The sequence below is a fragment of the Phascolarctos cinereus genome, unplaced genomic scaffold (genome assembly GCF_003287225.1).
Source record: "Phascolarctos cinereus isolate Bilbo 61053 unplaced genomic scaffold, phaCin_HiC Scaffold_4;HRSCAF=312, whole genome shotgun sequence".
NCBI lineage: Eukaryota > Metazoa > Chordata > Mammalia > Diprotodontia > Phascolarctidae > Phascolarctos > Phascolarctos cinereus.
In genome coordinates, this window is record NW_027555847.1 from 368,080,039 (window position 1) to 368,098,436 (window position 18,398).

The window sequence follows — 18,398 nt, forward strand, 5'->3', positions numbered from 1 at the left end:
CATTGAAGCTAGTGTTCACAGAGATTAAATTATTTCTCATGTCAGATAACTTTTTCAGAATACTAATGGAGCTTATTATGTAAATACATTTTAGGTATATAAAGATTTTTGAAAACATGCATGTGTAAACTTGAATATTGCTGCCAGTTTTCTGAAGGCAATAAATTTATTTGCATGTATAAAGTGTTAGGGAAAAAAGGGCATTTTTAGCTCAGGAAGATAGTAAATTGTTTAACTGGGGAAAAAAGAGCACTGTTTTTCCTCATTGTGTTGTACCCATTCTAGTTCAATAGACAAACTGTGCCCCTTACAGGGAAGGGAAAACCGTTCATTTTCACTACAAATATAAATTCAGGCTGAGCTTTCCTTTGTGGATTTATATAACCCTGGCTTCCAGTCAAGGAGTCAGTTTAATGCTGAAATATAGTTTACCTTTTTGTTTTCTTTTTGTTAAGGTGTATAAATGATTTGAAATCCAGAAAGTAGAGCATATTCTAAAAATCTTATTCTTAATAATTCTGTATAACTGTCTCAAATGATCTGATTTAAAGCATTTAAAATTATTTCATGATTATAGGCTAAAGACTTAAAGCTTTAAGGGCCTTTAGAGGCCATATAATCCCCACCCTTTCCCCTCATTTGACAGATGAGGAAACATGCTTCAAGAGAAATAACTTGATAATGATTAAATAGGTAGTGTCAGAGGTAGGATTTGAACCCAAATCTTCCTTCTTAAAGTCCCCAACTGCCATGATGCCTCTGTTACACACAAATGCCTTTTCATCATGCTATAAAAGTGAATACAGGGTATCCCAAAAGTCTTAGTGTAGTAAACTGTACAGTATACTGCACTAAGACTTTTGGGACACCCTTTATAAGTAAGTTTATTTCAATGTATTTGAAGTGCCAAGAAGATTGATTTAGATGTTTGAAATAATCTTCATTGTACTACATATTTCATAGAATTAGGACATTTAGACTTAGAAGGAATATCAGAGTTCAGAATCCTCATTTTACCAATAGGAAAAAACAAAGGCCTCAAGAAGTTAAATTCTTCATTATGGTCACACATCTAGTTAATGGTGGAGTCTAGTACCCAGTTCTTTGGATTTCAAAATTAGTATCCTTTTCCATATAGCATTTTACAAGCCAATAAAAATGAATTAATTTTATTGTGTTTCATATCTGTTATTTTTGTCATTAAAGAGTTCTATTTGCATTTACAGGGTAAACCAGATTTGAATACAACATTGCCAATTAGACAGACAGCATCTATTTTCAAACAACCTGTAACTAAAGTCACAAACCATCCTAATAATAAAGTAAAATCGGACCCTCAACGAATGAATGAACAACCACGTCAGGTAAGGGTATCATCAGTTTTCCAGTCTTGCAATTCAGCGTTCAGTAATATGACTTGAAGAAATTCAAGTAAATTAATATTAATTTTCATTATGTTTGGAAAGTAAGTCTTATATGCTAGAGGACTACATGAAAATATGAAAATAAAGATATAGTTATAAAGTGAATTTTAAAGATTTTTGTGGAATTTGCTTTTATACTATTATTGTATAATTTCTTAATATTACCATTGGAATGCTTTTAGGATGCCCACTTAGATGTAAACTATAATAGTTTGACAGTAATGAATATCAACTTTAGCCTGTTATACCCTTTTACCCTTCCCCATTAGAATTTGAATTTTTAAAAGTTAAGTTTCTAAGGATAGTGTTTCATAAGGGGGTGAAATGTAAAAATTAATTATTTTTAATAAAAGGCTTTCTTATTAATTCAAAACTGACTTGCTTTTGATTCTTTGTTTCATTAAATCCCCTTTAATTATATGAAACAATTTTTTTTATCAAAACAGTATATTCCTGTGCATCCTCCATTTTTATAAAATTTAATTTAAACTCCCTTTCATCTCTATGTCTAGCTATTCACTAACAGAATCTATTCTCAGAAATTAAAATATGCAGTTATTATTAGAAAGGCCTACCTGTTGCGTAATAATGTCATGTAGCTAGAGGACAGAGACTTTTCAAAGGTTTAGAGAGATCTTTTTTTCCTGTTGGTATTTGAAAAGTTTAGCTACTTCATTAGTTTTTAGTGGTAGTTGGGGGTAAAGACAACAATAAATGATTATGTTCTCTTTTTCCTGCTTCTTTCTAGCTAAGGAACAGAAAGTACTGATTTACTTACAACTTTGACTTTTGCTCTTTCATTCCCTTTCAAATTCAGTTGTCTCACTCTACCCTTTCATTTTTATTTTGGTTTTCATTAGTCCCTTAAATTTTTCATCTTCAGACTTCATAAGGATTTGGCCAAACTTTCAGACAGTTGCTCTAGAAGAGGCTGTACGTAAAGAAATTCAGTTCCCACATCCTCTGTAGTGTTTTTTCCTCTTCAGGTGAGCCAGGAAAACAGAAGATATTTGGAGCCACATTGGATCAGCATCTTGCTATAGATGTCTCAAGAATTGAAGGTCTAAACTTGCTTTACTGTTGGTCCCCAAGAGAATCAACAGGGGCCATGTAAGTGTATCACATCCAATCTAAAAGATGCATACCTGCATGTGCCTTTAGGTTCTTGTCACAACTTAGGTTTTCCTTTGAGCCATTCATTTTTTTCGGTACCAGGCTTTGAACTTCTGTTTGACCACTGCTATAGTGATAGTCATCAAACTGCTGGTGGTTGGATCTAGTACATTCATTACAACAGTAAAGAAATTCTGCCATTCAGAACTTTGTCTCCTTGGGTAAAATTCTTCTGATTATTTTCTTTTTTCAGATACTGTCTAAAGTCTTGAACATCTTTTCCTTTGGCTTTTTGGTGATTAAAAATCCTCTCCTATCCTAAAGATTTTCATTTAGTAATGATTCTTAGTACATAATTAGGTAAGATTTTACTTTTAAGGGAGGGGGAGTGGGTCCAAAAGATAAAGAAGGTGGAATGATATCTTTAAATAATACCTTTTTGATTGTAGATTTTGATTTCTTATGTAGAATAGATACTATTTTATGGACTCCATCTTCATCTTTTCCTTGCAACAGCACATTTAGTAAGCTCTAGTGTCTTGATCATAGACCAAAATGAGGAGTGTTCCAGTCATTTGAAAGACAAATTTAGTGATAATTGCATTTTTAATAATAATAATAATATCTAGCATTTATATAGTGCTTTAAGGTTTCCAAAGTGCTTTATATATGTTCTTATTTTTTTAACATAAATTTTAGATACCATTAATAATCATGCTAAAATAGTTTTAAAGATATTAGTATCCTGAAGTGAGAAATTAAAGAATAATTTTGAAGATCTGAAGATGACTTTAGCGTGGCTTTATACCAAAAAATCCCTAAATTCTGTAATTAATTTATGTTGTAGTTTTTTATCTTCCTTTCTTCCCAGTGTAAATAGGAAGTATTAAAACTATGGAGGAAAATAGTTCTTCTAAAGTATGGATTATTACCTAGTTTTATCTCTATTCCTTTTCTGAGTAGAAATTTTCCCTGGAGGGTAATAAAATTTAATTGTCATAGGACAATTACACATTTTCCCCCTTTATCTTCTGTGGAAACATCAAGTTGATATTATTTGATAGTTCCTTATTCAGTATCTTAAGTTAGAGAGAAGACTCTATTTTGGGCTGGCATAGAAAAAGATAGGAAGAAGGGGAAAATTTATTCTGCTAGTGTTTTTAATAGTTTTTTTTCCTGTCCTATATCAGCCATTCTGGTTAAAATTAATTATAACAGAAACCAATTATAACAGAAACCAATGTTTGACCAGTAACAATTTATTGTAAAAGATCTTTGTTTGTATGGTAGCATTTTGAACTGAAAAAAATCTTAAAAATGATTTTTCCAGGTGAGGAAACAGATTTTACGTGTTTACTTGAAAATAAATGATAGTGAGTTCTTGTTGAGATAGTATTAGGATACACATAAAAACACTTAATTTGACTTTGACACTTTGTAAATTTATTGAATTGAATTATTAGATGGGTGCTAAGTTCCTTCAGGGGAAATTTTTTCTTTTAACTCATTGAACAATTGAATTGAATGATGAGTTTTGTTTTATATTCTCATAGTTTAATAATTAAGTACTTTTTAACTAAATCAAGGTGGTTCAGTCTATGAGATAAGATGGAAAGCAGGAAACACAGCTCCTTTTATGGATTTTGATATTAAGGCACAGACTGGGATTTAGGTTTCCAGACTTCTGGTATAATTTTCTTCCCATGAGTATTTTTGAAGCTATTTATTTATGAAATAATTATTCACATAATAAATTCTGTGGGATTTTGCATTAATCAGCAATAATAATAATAGCTAACATTTCTATAGTGCTGTGTGCCAGGATCAGAGCTAAGTGCTTTATGATTATTATTTCATAAGATCCTCACAACAACCCTGTGTACTATTATTACCCACATTTTACACATGAGGAAACTGAGGCAAATAAGTTAAATGCCTTACCCAGAGTCACACATCTAGTAAGTAGCTGAAGCAGGATTTTAACTCAAGTCTTTCTAATTCCAGGCCCAGCATTTTATCCATTGTGCCACTTAGTTGTTAATAATGTGTGGTAACCTAACTTGCCATACATTTTATGTTTTATAAGTATTTTAGGGGCAGTTAGGTGGCTAAGTGGATAGAGCTGCAGCCTTGGATTCAGGAGGACCTGAGTTCACATGTGACCTCAGACACTTGCTGCTTACTAGCTGTGTGACCCTGGGCAAGTCACTTAACCCCAATTGCCTCACACCCCCCAAAAAATCTGTGAATATTTTAAAGATTGATAGATTGTGAATCTGTTTAGTTCAGTGACTAGTAATTCTATAGTTGCAAAGATTAATAATTGTTATCATCAAATAAGGTAATTTAAAAAGAATGCCTTAAATAGAACCTAGCTGTGTTTTGCTTGTTCTTTACATCTAAGGAGATTATTTTCAAGAGATCATATTTATAAAACATGGTAGGGTGAGTAGGCAGCCAGTGTTGGGCATATTGCCTAAGATGATTTGATTTTTGTTATCAAATAACAATTAATGACAATATTCATACTTAGTAGTTCAGAAAAGTATTTTGTGTATTACTAGTAGGTTTTGCAACAATCATTTAAATGTAGTCCCCACTGGTATTTTTAATGAACAGTTTAATTCTCATGGGTTGATTGATATCCAAATCAGAAAAATCTATTGGAATTTTAATCAGATTAGTAGGGTTATTAGAATATTTACCAGTCAATTTCATGGGACCCTGAAGAACATTTTTCCAAATTTATCTTTGTCAATACAGGAGGAACTCACTTTTCTATTGCATGCTCATTGTTTTGATATTATTTGCATAGTACTTTAATTGAGGGTCTCAATTCTTTTGATATTGTTGTTACATGTATTTTTAGTTTATAGGACTAGAAACTTAATGTTTTTGCTATTTCTTGATTAAGTCCTAGAAGCTCTGTTGAACGTAATAGCATACTACAAATATTTTTGATCTCCCTAAATTATCACAATAATTTCTTATGTAGTTTTCACTGTAGTATTTTTTTAATGGAGAGAATATGTTCAAAGCTGGGTTGAAGCTATTTAAGGATCCTTTCTTTTCTCATATTTGTATTGCTGTCATATAAAAGAATGTCAAACTTTGATTTATTTTCAGAAACAAGCTTTTGAAATGTGTGTTCTTAGTAGAAACTGTACAGGCTGCATAAACAACCTGGGGCAATGCAATCTATAAGGAATCTTTGGCCCAAGATTTATGCATTAAAATTTTATCACCAAGAAACATCTTAGTCAATGCTAGAAATTCCAACCACATTCCCTTCAAAGGCACTCTATCCTGCGAGTTATTTCCAGAAGTTTTATTGCATTTTTCTGTTTCTTAAGAAATGGATTAGCTTATACATCCAGTACCATAGAGAGTATTATATTCCTTGTTTTAAGTAGGAAAAGTAAATCTCCCCATTCTCTCTGAAACCGTATTTTAAAAATTAATTTTAATGGCATTAACAAGAGTAGTATAAAACTTCACCAGCGAATTCAGTGTAAACTTTGCATTTTTGCCTGCGGATTAATATTATTACTGAACTTTATAGTTTTCAAAGCACTTTCACATTATATACATATATATATTATATATATATATTTGTGTATATAATGTATAACGTATGTAATATCTGTATATGTTTGTATTACAACAATCCTGTGAAGTAGACAATACAGATCTTCTCTTCCTGTTTTAACCTTTATTGACATCTGTGTTTTTACCTCACCCTCATTTCCAAGTGTGCCTCTTTCTTCTTCATTACCCACTATAGTGTCTCTTGTAACAGAGAATAAAAAGAAAAGAGGGGGGAGGAACTCATCAAATCTAATCAGCACATCAGCCAAGTCTTTGCAATATTCTACACCTATCATCTCTCACCTATACAAAACAGGTACATTTTCTCTCATCTTGAGAAAAACTAACTTTTATCCCTGTTTAACAGATCAGAAGACCAAAGCTCAGAAAGATTGAGTGAATTGCTCAAGTTCTTAGAGCTAGTGGTAGAATCCAAGGCCTGGAATTCAGGTTTTCTGTTTCCTAATCCATCAGTCTTTCCACAGTTCCATGATATATATGTAAACTTGATATATAGAACATTGCATTTTATTCAATAGGAAATGGGAAACTACTGGAAAACTTTCAGGAGGGCAGAGTGTTTTAGGAAGACTAATTTGACTATCGAATTAGGATGGTATGTCTAGTATCCCAATTTATAGACTTTTGCCATAGTGAGGTGATGAAAGTTGAGACTAGAGTCATAGTGGTAGGAATGGAAAGATAGAGATGGATGGAAAAGATATTATTACTGAAAAATTAACAAGATATGATGATTGCCTTGTGTGGTGGAACTAAAGAAGAAGGACTGAAATATTCCCTTTCTTGGTGTCTTGGAGAATGGTAAAATCACTGACAGAAATAATAGAAGCATATTGGGGCTTTTGGTTTTGCTAAGGTAAATTTTATTTTAGATGTGTTTGGTTTGAAATGATGGCAAGATAGTCAAATGCGAATATTTAGTGGATAGGAAGAAATGTAGTACTTGAACTCAGAAGAAAGGTCAGGACTGGAGATAGTACAGATAATACAGAATTTTAGAGTTGGAAGGGGTATCAGAGGCTTTCCAATGTAACCTATATTGGCACTAGAATCCACTCTGTAGCACTCTAACAGATACTGGTCATCCATATTTCACTTTATAGTATTTAGTGGTCTGGAACCCACCACTAATAGAGTCTATTGGACATTTGGATACCTATAATTATTAAAAAATTTTTCCTCAAATTGAGCCAATTTCTGCTCCTTTGTAGTTTCTACTTTTTATTCTTAGTTCTGCCCTCTGTTGTTAAAAAGATAACCTGAGTACCTTTTCCATGTTGCAGTCCTTGACATACTCAAAAGCAGCTACCACAACTACTCTGTCTTCTGTTCTCTAAGTTCCTTCAGCTGATTCCTTACGGCACGTTTTTTAGTTCCTTTGCTAAAATAATAATATCTGACACTCATATGGTGCTTTAAGGCTTACATACCTTCCTGTTTTTCCTCCTCCACATATCAGTTTCCTTTCTGAATGTGTGGTACTGTTAATTAAATGCAATAAATTAGGCATGGTCTGACCAGGAAAGAATACTATCACCTCTTTCTCTCCCTTTGGATGCTTTGCCTCCTCAAATGTCATGTAGAATAGTATTAGCTTTTAGGCTGTACTGTCACATTGTTGACTGTATTAAAACATACAGATGATTTTCACTTGAACCATTGTCTAGCTATACCTGCCCCTATTTCTCTTTGGAAAAGAAAACAAGTAAAATAAGTAGGGAGGCAGCAGGACTTGGTTGAGAGAGCAGAATGCTGGTGGTCACAGGACCTAAGGTCAAATTCCAGTTTTGCTACTTGATACCTGTATAACCTTGGCAAGTCACCAACATTTTGAGGCCTTAGTTTCCACCTGTAAAATAAGGGAGTTGAACTTAATGATATATAAGGTCCCTTTCAACTCTAACTCTATGATCCTATTATAAGTCGAGTAGTTTGCCTTCTGACCATCCTGTTATGTTAAATCCACCCTTAGGCAGAGTTAGTCCTTTTTGGATCTTCTTGCACCCAGAAAAGCTTCCCCCACTCCAGAACATTTATTACCCACCTCAGTTTGGTGTCTCAGAGAATGGTGGAATCATTGACAGAAATAATATGTTGGGGTTTTTGGTTTTGCTAAAGTGAATTCTATTTTAGACATGTTTGGATTGAAGTGGTGGCAAAATGAAAAGATGTTAATCTGCGCTTTAGAGCACCTGGAACCTTTCTTATAGAATAGTGTTACTCTTTGATATTCATCACCTTAGGATCATGGTCAGTTATGTTACTAGGTGGCATAGTGAAGAGAACCGTGGATGACCTGGAATCAGGAAGACTTGAACTGAGTTCATATCTTCTCTCATCACTGGTTGGGCGATTTTGGGCAAGTCATTTAACCTCTCTCAGCCTTGTTTTCCTCATCTGCAAAATAGGGACAATCATAGCACCTATCTCTTAGAGTGGTTGAAATGATGGAATGGGATAATATATGTAAAGCTTAAAGCATTATGTAAATTTTATCTATTATAGTTATGTGCTCTTACTCCCATCTTCTTTATTTATCTTTTAAACCTAAGTTATTGATTAGGTTTTAAGTGGAAGTGGCTGTATATATTTGGTAAATTGGGATCTCATTCTTTGTAGCATTTTCAGCTGTTGGGTCCCATATCACTTTTTAATTCAGGGCCACCTCTTACATTTATCCATATAGCTAGTGGTTCTCCTAGACTTAAACTTCTATCTCAACAATATTATGGAAACAATTCTTCAAGAAAGTAGGGAAGGGAAGGAAGCAAACAAAACAGTAACAAAAACAATTATAGCTTACATTGATGTAATGCTGCAAGGTGTACAAATTCTTTGAATACATCATCACATTTAATTTCCACAACCATCCTGTAAGGGCATTGTTATTGTTCAGTCATTTCAGTCATGTCTGGCTTTTTGTGACCTCATTTGGGGTTTTCTTGGCAAAGACACTGGAGTGATTTGTCATTTCCTTCTCCAGCTCATTTTCCAGATGAGGAAACTGAGGCAAACAGGGTTAAGTGACTTACCCAGAGTCACACAGCTAGTAAGTGTCTGAGGCCAGATTTAAAATCAGGAAGATGAGACTTCTTAATATCAGGCCTGACACTTTATCCACTCTATCCTAGCTGCCAAGAAACACTAGAGAAGAGTACAGTGCTACAGGACTTCACCTCTGAGTATCAGTTTCATCATCTGCACAGTGGGTTGTTATAAATCAAATGAGATAATAAAGTGCTTTGTAACAAGCCACATATGTCTGTAAATTATAATTCTATATAAACTAAGGCCCAGAGAGGTGAAATTTCTAGCCTATACTCGGACTGTGGAGAATTGAGAGTTAAGACCAGATATTACCTCTCTGCTTTGTCTCCCCAGGGATTAGTATAGCTATTGCAAAGAGGAAGCAAGTAAAAAAAGAATTTATTAAGCTCCTACTCTGTACCAGAAACTGTTCTAGGACTGAGGATACAAAAAAGGCAACTGTCCAAAAAACCCCTAAAATCCAAGCAATCTCTCCTTTTTCAAGAAATTTATAACCTAATGAGGGAAGCAACGTGAAAATAACTGTGTACAAACTATATGCAAGATGTTTACCCCACAAAAAGGAGGAATGATATAAGATGATAACTAAGTAGGAATGCCACCTAATGAATGTTTGATGAATTGATTCACAAGTATTAGTTCATGTTACCTAAGTTCATCTGGGCTACAGTTACTTCATAGCAATTTTTTCATCCCTGAAATCCAGTCAGTGTTGTTTCTGGGCCTTAAAGGGGTTCACAGCAATAGTCAATCTAATCTATAATCCTAACAACCAGTGAGGTTGTCATACTGGGGAATTATTAAGGTGGCCAATTTAGCAAGTCTTTTAATGTTGAAGAGGCTCTCCTTTGAGGTTCAGGGAATCATGGGGGAAAGTTGCACAGAGCATTGGACAATTCTAAAATAATGCTCTGAAGACTGCCAGACAAGTATGGGCATCTCACCTGTATTTTTACGTCCTTTGTTCCAGTACTGCACTGTTAGAAAAAGAGAATATTAGTAAGAAAAAAGGGGGGGGGCGAGAGAGAGAGGAGAGAGAGAACACAAATATTACCCATACTTGGCAAAACAAAACTACTTTGTTTAATTCCTCTGCAAAAATGCCCTACTCACTGGTACCAATTGATAGAGTATGTTACTGGGACTAAAAGGGCTCCACAGAAAAATTATATGATTCAGTCAATTCTAAAAGGCCCTTTATTTGTCATGTTTAAGGAAAGGCCTTAAAAGGGAAGTATATACTTCAATCTCAAGGACTAGGAGGTAGGAACAATAAGAAAAGGGTGCTTGAATAGCCCAATGAACTCTGCACTGAGGGACCAGGGGTATCGTGACTTCACAGTGGGAAAAGAGTGAGGGTGGGCTACAGCCAGGGAGATCACCAGGGATCCTTGAATACCAGGCATGATGGTGTTCATATCATGGTGAGAAGAGGGAGTCTGGGTTTGTGCTTTGAGGCAACTTGAGCAGTTTCAGAGTCTTAAGACATTCCTGGATCAGGGTTGCTCAGGTGCCTATATAGGGGGTAGACTGGTACTGCTCAGGTAGGTGTTATTGGATCCAAACTGACGTCACAGGTGAAGAGCCACTAATTAGCTAGGAACCTTCTAGCCTCAAATATCTGTTTTTAGCACAGTGTTTTCAGATTTAGAGGTTTCTGGAGAAGGGAGGGGATAGGTACCAATCAGGTGAGAAGGGTCATGGCAGAAAGACTGAGTTGGACATGTTGGACAGATAGATTAGGCTCATTTTATAGAGCTAGAAAAAAAAACCAATAACAGAATTCATCTGGAAGAACAAAAAGTCCATAATATCAAGGGAATTATTGAAAAAAATACAAGGGAAGGTGGCCTAGCCATTCCAGATCTTAAATTGTATTATAAAGCAGCAATCATCAAAACTACTTAGTACTGACTAAGAAGTGGAGTGGTAGATCAGTGGAATAGGTTAGGTATGCAAGACACAATAGTCAATGACTACAGCCATCTGCTATTTGATAAATCCAAAGACTCCAGCTTCTGGTATAAGAGCTCACTATTTAACAAAAACTGCTGGGAAAACTGGAAAACAGTATTGCAGAAAATAAGCATAGACCAACATCTTACACCCTATACCAAGATAAAGTCAAAATGGGTACATGATTTAGATAGAAAAGCTGATACTATAAGCAAACTAGGAGAACAAGGAATAGCTTACCTGTCAGATCTGTGGAGAAGGGAAGAATTTATGTTTTTTTGTTGGGCAGTAGGGGTTAAGTGACTTGCCCAGGGTTACACAGCTAGTTAAGTGTTATGTGTCTGAGGCCAGATTTGAACTCAGGTCCTCCCGAATCCAGAGCTGATGCTGTGGCTCCTAGTTGCCCCCCAAGAAGGGAAGAATTTATGACCAAATGAGATAGAGAACATTATGAAATGCAAAATGGATGATTTTGAGTACATTAAATTGAAAAGTTTTTGCACAAACAAAGCCAATGTAACCAAGATTAGAAGGGAAACAATTTTTACAAGCCATTGTTTCTGATAAAGGCCTCATTTCTAAAATATATAGAGAACTGAGTTGAATTTATAAGAATACAAGTCATCCTCCAATTGAAAAATGGTCAAAGGATATGAACAGGCAGTTTTCAGAGGAAGAAATTAAAGCTATTTATAGTCATATGAAAAAATGCTCTAAATCACTATTGATTAGAGAAATGCAAATCAAAACAACTCTGAAGTACCATATCACCTATCAGATTTGCTAATATGACAAAACAGGGAAATGATAAATATTGGAGATGTGGGAAAATTAGAACACTAATGCATTGTTGGTGGAGTTGTGAACTAATCCAACCACTCTGGAGAGCAATTTGGAACTATGGCCAAAGGGATATAAAACTGTGCATACCGTTTGACCCAGCAATACCACTTCTAGGTCTGTAGCCCAAAGAGATCATACAAATGGGAAAAGGACCCACATGTACAAAAATATTTATAGCAGCTCTTTTTGTGGTAGCAAAGAATTAGAAATTGAGGGGATGTCCATCAATTGGGGAATGGCTGAACAAGTTATGGCATATGCATGTAATGGAATACTATTGTGCTATAAGAAATGATGAGCTGGCATACTTCAGAAAAACCTGGAAAGACTTATATGAACTGATGCAGAGTAAAATGAGCAGAATCAGGAGAACATTGTACACAGTAATAGCCACACTGTGGGATGACTGACTTTGATACACTTGGCTCTTCTCAGGAAAGCAAGGATCTAAGACAACTCCAAAAGACTCATGATGGAAAATGCTATCCATATCTAGAGAAAGAACTTAGGAGTCTAAATGCAGATGGAAGCATATTATTTGCTCTCCCTTTATTTTGTTTTGTTTTGTTTCTTCTTTCTCATGGTTCCTCCCATTAGTTCTAATTCTTCTTTACATCATGATTAATGTGAAAATATGTTTAATATGAATGTGTAAGCAGAGCCTATATCAGATGATAATGCTATCTTGGGGAGAGGGGAGGAAAAAGGGGGAAATTAAAAACTCAAAATCTTATGGAAGTGAATGTTGAAAACTCAAAATGAAAATGAAGACTAGGCTCATTAAAAACAGAAGTGTTTTCAAGACTACAATAACTCCTTATCACACTCCACATAACAACTATTTCAGACTTCCTCCTGTCTCCTCAAGTCTTGCTATCATTGTTTTAGTTTCTTTACCAAATCTAATCTGTCCTTCATTCCCTCTCATCTTCATTATCTCCCTGTATGACTCCCTAGCTGCCTGTAATCATGTTCAGGGCTCATTTATCTCTATGGGAATAAACAACTGTTACAACTTGGTGTGAATTTAACTTGTAACTAACTGTAGCATGAACTTTCTGAAAAACTTTTGCCAGGAGAGTGCTTATTATTCAGTACAGCATGTTCAATGGATTTTCAAGTGAAATGAATGTGAAAGGAGCCTTGCTTAAAAAATAAAATAAAATAAAATATGAGTTACCATCAGATTAACTGCTATAAACTGAGTGAAGAGTGTGGAAGGTAGACCATAATCTTACTCCTTGATTAACTTTCTTTTAGTTAACCTCTTACAAGAGGGCATTATTGGCAACTTCGGGTGACAGGTCATGTTCATTTGCTGAGATGCAACTTCTTAACTATTCTTGGCATTTTCATTAACAGACTGAAGATACTGTAAACTCAGAAGACCATTTTATTGCTTTTCTTTCTTCATGAATTTCAGCCTCACTCTAAGTTATGTTCTGTCAATCTATTGAAATGCAACTTCCCTTTTCCAAATTTAATTGTATCCTAGATAAAAATATTTTGATCATTCACAAGGATTTTCCATGATGTAATAATCTGTGGTGAATGCATTCAGAAATCTGTATGACAAGAAGCAGTATCGAGGTTCAATATGTCATTCATAAGTAATTTTCCCCCCTAGTTATAAAATTGGTCATATTAGAATCAATTCAAAACTTAACTTCCAACTGATCCTCATTCACAATCCAACAAATCCATAGAAGTGTACCCATAAAAGAATTCAGATGAATGAAAGTAAAAATGCAAAACTTAAAGCTCTTCAGATAACCTTGTTCTGATCTATAAATTGAGCCTTTAAAAATATTGGTTTAGGAACATTTATTAAAAATGAGGTGAGAAGAACTAGCAAAAATATATACAATAACAATAATGAAAAGAAAAACAATGTTGAAAGACTTAAAATTTTGATCAGTGTAATGACCAGGATTGCAGACGATGGGGGGTGAAGCCTAGTATCCACTTTCAGACGGAGAGGTCAGTGGTCTCAAAATTCAGAGTGAAACATACAATTTTGGGCATGGCCAACGTGGGAAATTGTTTTTCTTAATACACCCATGATAAAGTCCTTTCTCCCCTCCTCCTTCCCTTCCTTTCTTTCCCTTCCCTCCTTTTTTTTTTTCCCAAATAGGAGCAGTGTAGGAGAACCGAAAAGAAGCAAGGCCAAAAGGAATCACAGAAAAACAGGATGATCTTGAAGGGTGTATAATGAATTTATTGTTTGCTTGGGATGAAAAGCAAGTTCTACACAGCAGAGATTCACAGTTTCATGTATGAGCCCCTCTTTCTGTTTTCTAGTATGTATGAAAATGCTCATTTTGTTTGATGTTTGTCAAATACGGAAAAAATAAAGAAAAATTTAGGAGCTTTCCAGTGGAGAGACAGGGACCTTCTAATTAAAAATTTTGCTTTGCTTTATATAAATTTGTTTTCAGATCAACTCTGAAATGCACTATTGTGAATAAAAACCAGCAATTTTTTGAATTTGTAAAATTGAAGAGATTTTGAGTAAATTTGCTGCATGGACTTTTTTTTTTTAAGATTAGTACAAAAATAGGGAAATAGATGAAAAACTATTTATATGCACTGAGTGAAAGCTATTTTCTTGCCATTTAATTTTCTTTTTATTAGTAATTAAAATTAATTTTCCCATATAAAATGTAGAACAGAAGGTGATTGTACATGAAACTATGAACCTCTATTACATACAACTTACTTTTCTTTTCAAATATACAATAAATTCAACATGTAACTTTCAAAGTTGTGCTACTTGTCTGTGATTTCTTCTGGCTTCTTTGTTCTCACTTTTTTAAAAAAATATTATCACTGTCCACCTTCTTCCTCCCCTTGTCCACTCCAATTGGGAAAATAAGAGAAAAAAAAAAACTCTTGTAACAAGCATCCATGATCAAACAAAACAAATCTTACATTGACCATTTGGGAAAATGTATGTCTCTTTTGATGCCTTCTCTGTCCATGGTTTATCAACAGGCCTCTGTAATTCTGGTTTTTCATTGCATCAATCAGAGTAATGAAAGTCCTTATGTTATTTGATCTACTAAATATGATTGTGGGATGTGTGTGTATGTGTTTTTATACTGTCATCCTATTTATATGGAAAGATAATAAAGGTTCAACTTTGTCAGGCATTTGACTTACTGAAAACACTCTGTGTGAGGAGCTGTGGGGTGTCTTGGGGAAGAATTATAAAGTAGATGACCTTTTTTCCTGTCCTAATCCTCTTCAACTCACATTTTGCAATTTAGTGACTGGTCACTGAATAAACAAGCTTCTCTATTCTACTTTTAGTGTGATAAGCTGTATTTAAATTAAGGTCACTCGAGATAATTCCATGAATTGAATAGTGATACAGAGAAGATGGGGTCAATTTGAGAGTAAGTTTAAAATACACATTATCATTATCATTAATTTTTATTTTGTTACCTTTAAATGTGCCATGGGAGCAACCTATTGCTATCTGCTATTAGAATTGGGGGAAAGTCTTAGGAAAATCAATAAGCTGTCTATGGAACTTGATGAAAACAAAAGCCCAGACAGTGTAATTCAGAGTAATTTAAAAATTTTTATATACACTTTGTATTTTTCAAAGTATTTACATGTTTTCTTAATCCTCAAAACCCTGTGAAGCATGGAGTGAAATATTGTCCCCATTTATCAGAAGTACAAACTGAAAAGCAAAGAACAGGTGACTTTCAAGGTCATAGTCCTAATTAGCAGTAGAACCAGAATAAGGCTTCAGATTGCTTGGCTTCTAGCCCTGTACTTTTTATACAATATCATATTTCCTGTAGGCACACAGGTATAAAATGTATTATAAAAATATTGTTTAAAATTCTTGATATTGCCACATGTATATAGCTTTGTATTCTTATATTTTTCCCGCAGATATCAAAGAGTTTAAAGGAGACTTGTTTTCAGTAGGGAAGGATCATAAAACGTGATGGAGATCTTGTTTTTAATAATTAGACTATCAGGGAAATACAGTTTAGTTTCAAATAATGCATATTATCTAAAAACAGGGTTTACTTGATAGGAATGTAAATTTGTATTTCTAATTCGAGTTGAGAAGTAGTTGGGTTAATGCTAAACAGAATAAAATTAGAGCTTGAGAGAATAGATAGAGTGCTAGATGCATTCTATATTGCTTTGCAGAGGTAAGGGACTATGGCCATGGAATTCAGTTTATATTTTCAGACTCATTCTTCTGTCTTTTTTTATTCTTTCTTAACAAAGGATATCTCAGGAAAATGGAAGAAGTTAGGATGAAAGTGATGTAATAATGAAAATATCAATATCTCTCTTTGTATTCTTTTTTTTTTTTTGGCTAGGCAATGGGGTTAAATGACTTGCCCAGGGTCACACAGCTAGTAAGTGTTATGTGTCTGAGGCCAGATTTGAACTCAGGTCCTCCTGAATCCAGGGCCAGTGCTCTATCCACTGTGCCACCTAGCTGCCCCTCTCTCTTCCCATTCTTCTCCCATCTTATTGCTGATTCAGTATTGTTTGATAAAGATGAAGTGGAATCCATTCCATGTTGCTCTGGTTAATATTGTTAATCAAGTGTTGATTTTACTTCATTTTTATCTATCTTTCTGTCTATCTGTTTCCTTCTAGCTTTCCTCTCAGTTATCTTTGTGATATCTATCCTTTTCCTAAATATTTCATCCCTTAAACCTGAATATCGTTCTTACTTTTTGAAAACTCTCTTCCAATTAAATACTAATTCCAGTTACTTCAAGGGTAAGAGGAAAGTTAGTTTGGGGAAAATTGAGGATCTTTGATCAGAGAAAAGGATCTGCTTCTTTAAAGTGGTGGTGGTGAGAATTGAGGGTGCTCATGAATTGGAGAATGACTGAACAAGTTGTAGTATATGAATGTAATGGAATACTATTGTGCTATAAGACATAATGAGCAGGCAGATTTCAGAAAAACCTGGAAAGACTTGTATGGACTGATGCTGAGTGAAGTGAGCAGAACAGCAATGTTGTACGATGACTAACTTGATAGACTTAGCACTTCTTGGCAATGCAAGGATCTAAGACATCTCCAGAAGTCTCATGATGGAAAATGCTATCCACATCCAAAGAAGGAACTATGGACTTTGAATGCAGATGGAAGCATACTATTTGCTCTTTTTTTCCCTTCTATTTTGTTTCCTCTTTCTTGTGGTTCCTCCTATTAGTTCTACTTCTTCCTTACAACATGACTAATGTGAAAATATGTTTAAGAGGAATGTATATGTATAGCCCATATCAGATTGTGTGCCATCTTGGGGAGGGAGGGGGAGAGGGAAAAGGAGAAAAAGTTAAAACTCAAAATCTTATGGAAGTGATTGTTGATAAATCAAAATAAATTAAAAATTTTAAAAAAATAAAGTGGTGGTGGTGGTAGTAGTAGTAGTAGTAGAATTCTGATGAAGAGAAACTAGGTAAAAAATATGAGCGTAATAGATTTTCAGGAGAATCATGTGTGAAAAAAAACTTTAACTGAAATCTGTAGGATCTTGAGTGGGGCTGGACCCCAGAGGCTATTTTGTTCAACCTGTATCTAAGAGTAAGTGGTCATCTAGTCTTTCTTTGATGTTCTTCTCTTCCCCTGCCTGGAATAGTTCTTCCTGTTCATTTCCCATTGATTCATCCTTAGCTCAAGGCCTATCTTCCATATAAGTCCCTTACTGACCATACCAGTTGTCTGATGAATAATGATGATCATGTGGGGGAGGGAGTGGAGGTTAGTCTTCTGACACTGGAATAGTGACATGCATTGTTAACCCAGGCACAGTGCTATGTGATATTTAGGCAAGAAATTCTTCTGTGTTTATAGGCTGATTGTTTTATCCTGGTTATAATAAAAACTATAGTAAATTTGTATTGGAACCCTTGTAGATTTTTTTCCTTTTATTTTTTGTTATCTAAATTTATTTTCCTCTATAGGATGAGTTTAGATAATAATAGTTCACATTCTATAGTTCTTTATAGCTTACAAATACTTTGCTTTACTGAAAATTGTAATCTCAAATAGATCAATTTTAAGAGAGCAAAATGCATTGATTCTTTAAAAAAAATTATTGCTTTTTTCATTATATCACTTTCATCCCAACTTCTTTTCTTTTCCAGAGATATCCCTTGTAACAAAAAATTTAAAAAAAATTAAAGAAAGAAGAATGAGTCTGATAGTGTATACAGAATTTCATGACTGTAGTCTATACCTCTGGAAAATAATGCACTGATTCTAGAATCAGTTCTGAATTAGGGTGGTTGTGGTATGAGGGGAGAGAAAGAGATGGATATGAGAGAGGTTACAGAGGTGGAACTGATAAACTTTGGCCACTGAATGGATAGGAGGAGTGAGTGAGAATCAAGAGTTGAGGATGACATGACT

General features: G+C 34.5%; 1 protein-coding gene across 1 annotated transcript in view; it reads left to right on the forward strand.

Annotated features, from left to right (window-relative positions):
- The window catches only part of MBD2 (methyl-CpG binding domain protein 2), an 84,237-nt gene that overhangs the window by 26,079 nt on the left and 39,760 nt on the right, over positions 1–18,398 (forward strand). The window contains exon 3 of the mRNA XM_020994180.2: positions 1,227–1,364. Within this exon, the coding sequence (XP_020849839.1) occupies positions 1,227–1,364 (138 nt within the window). The remainder of the gene's footprint in view (positions 1–1,226; positions 1,365–18,398) is intronic.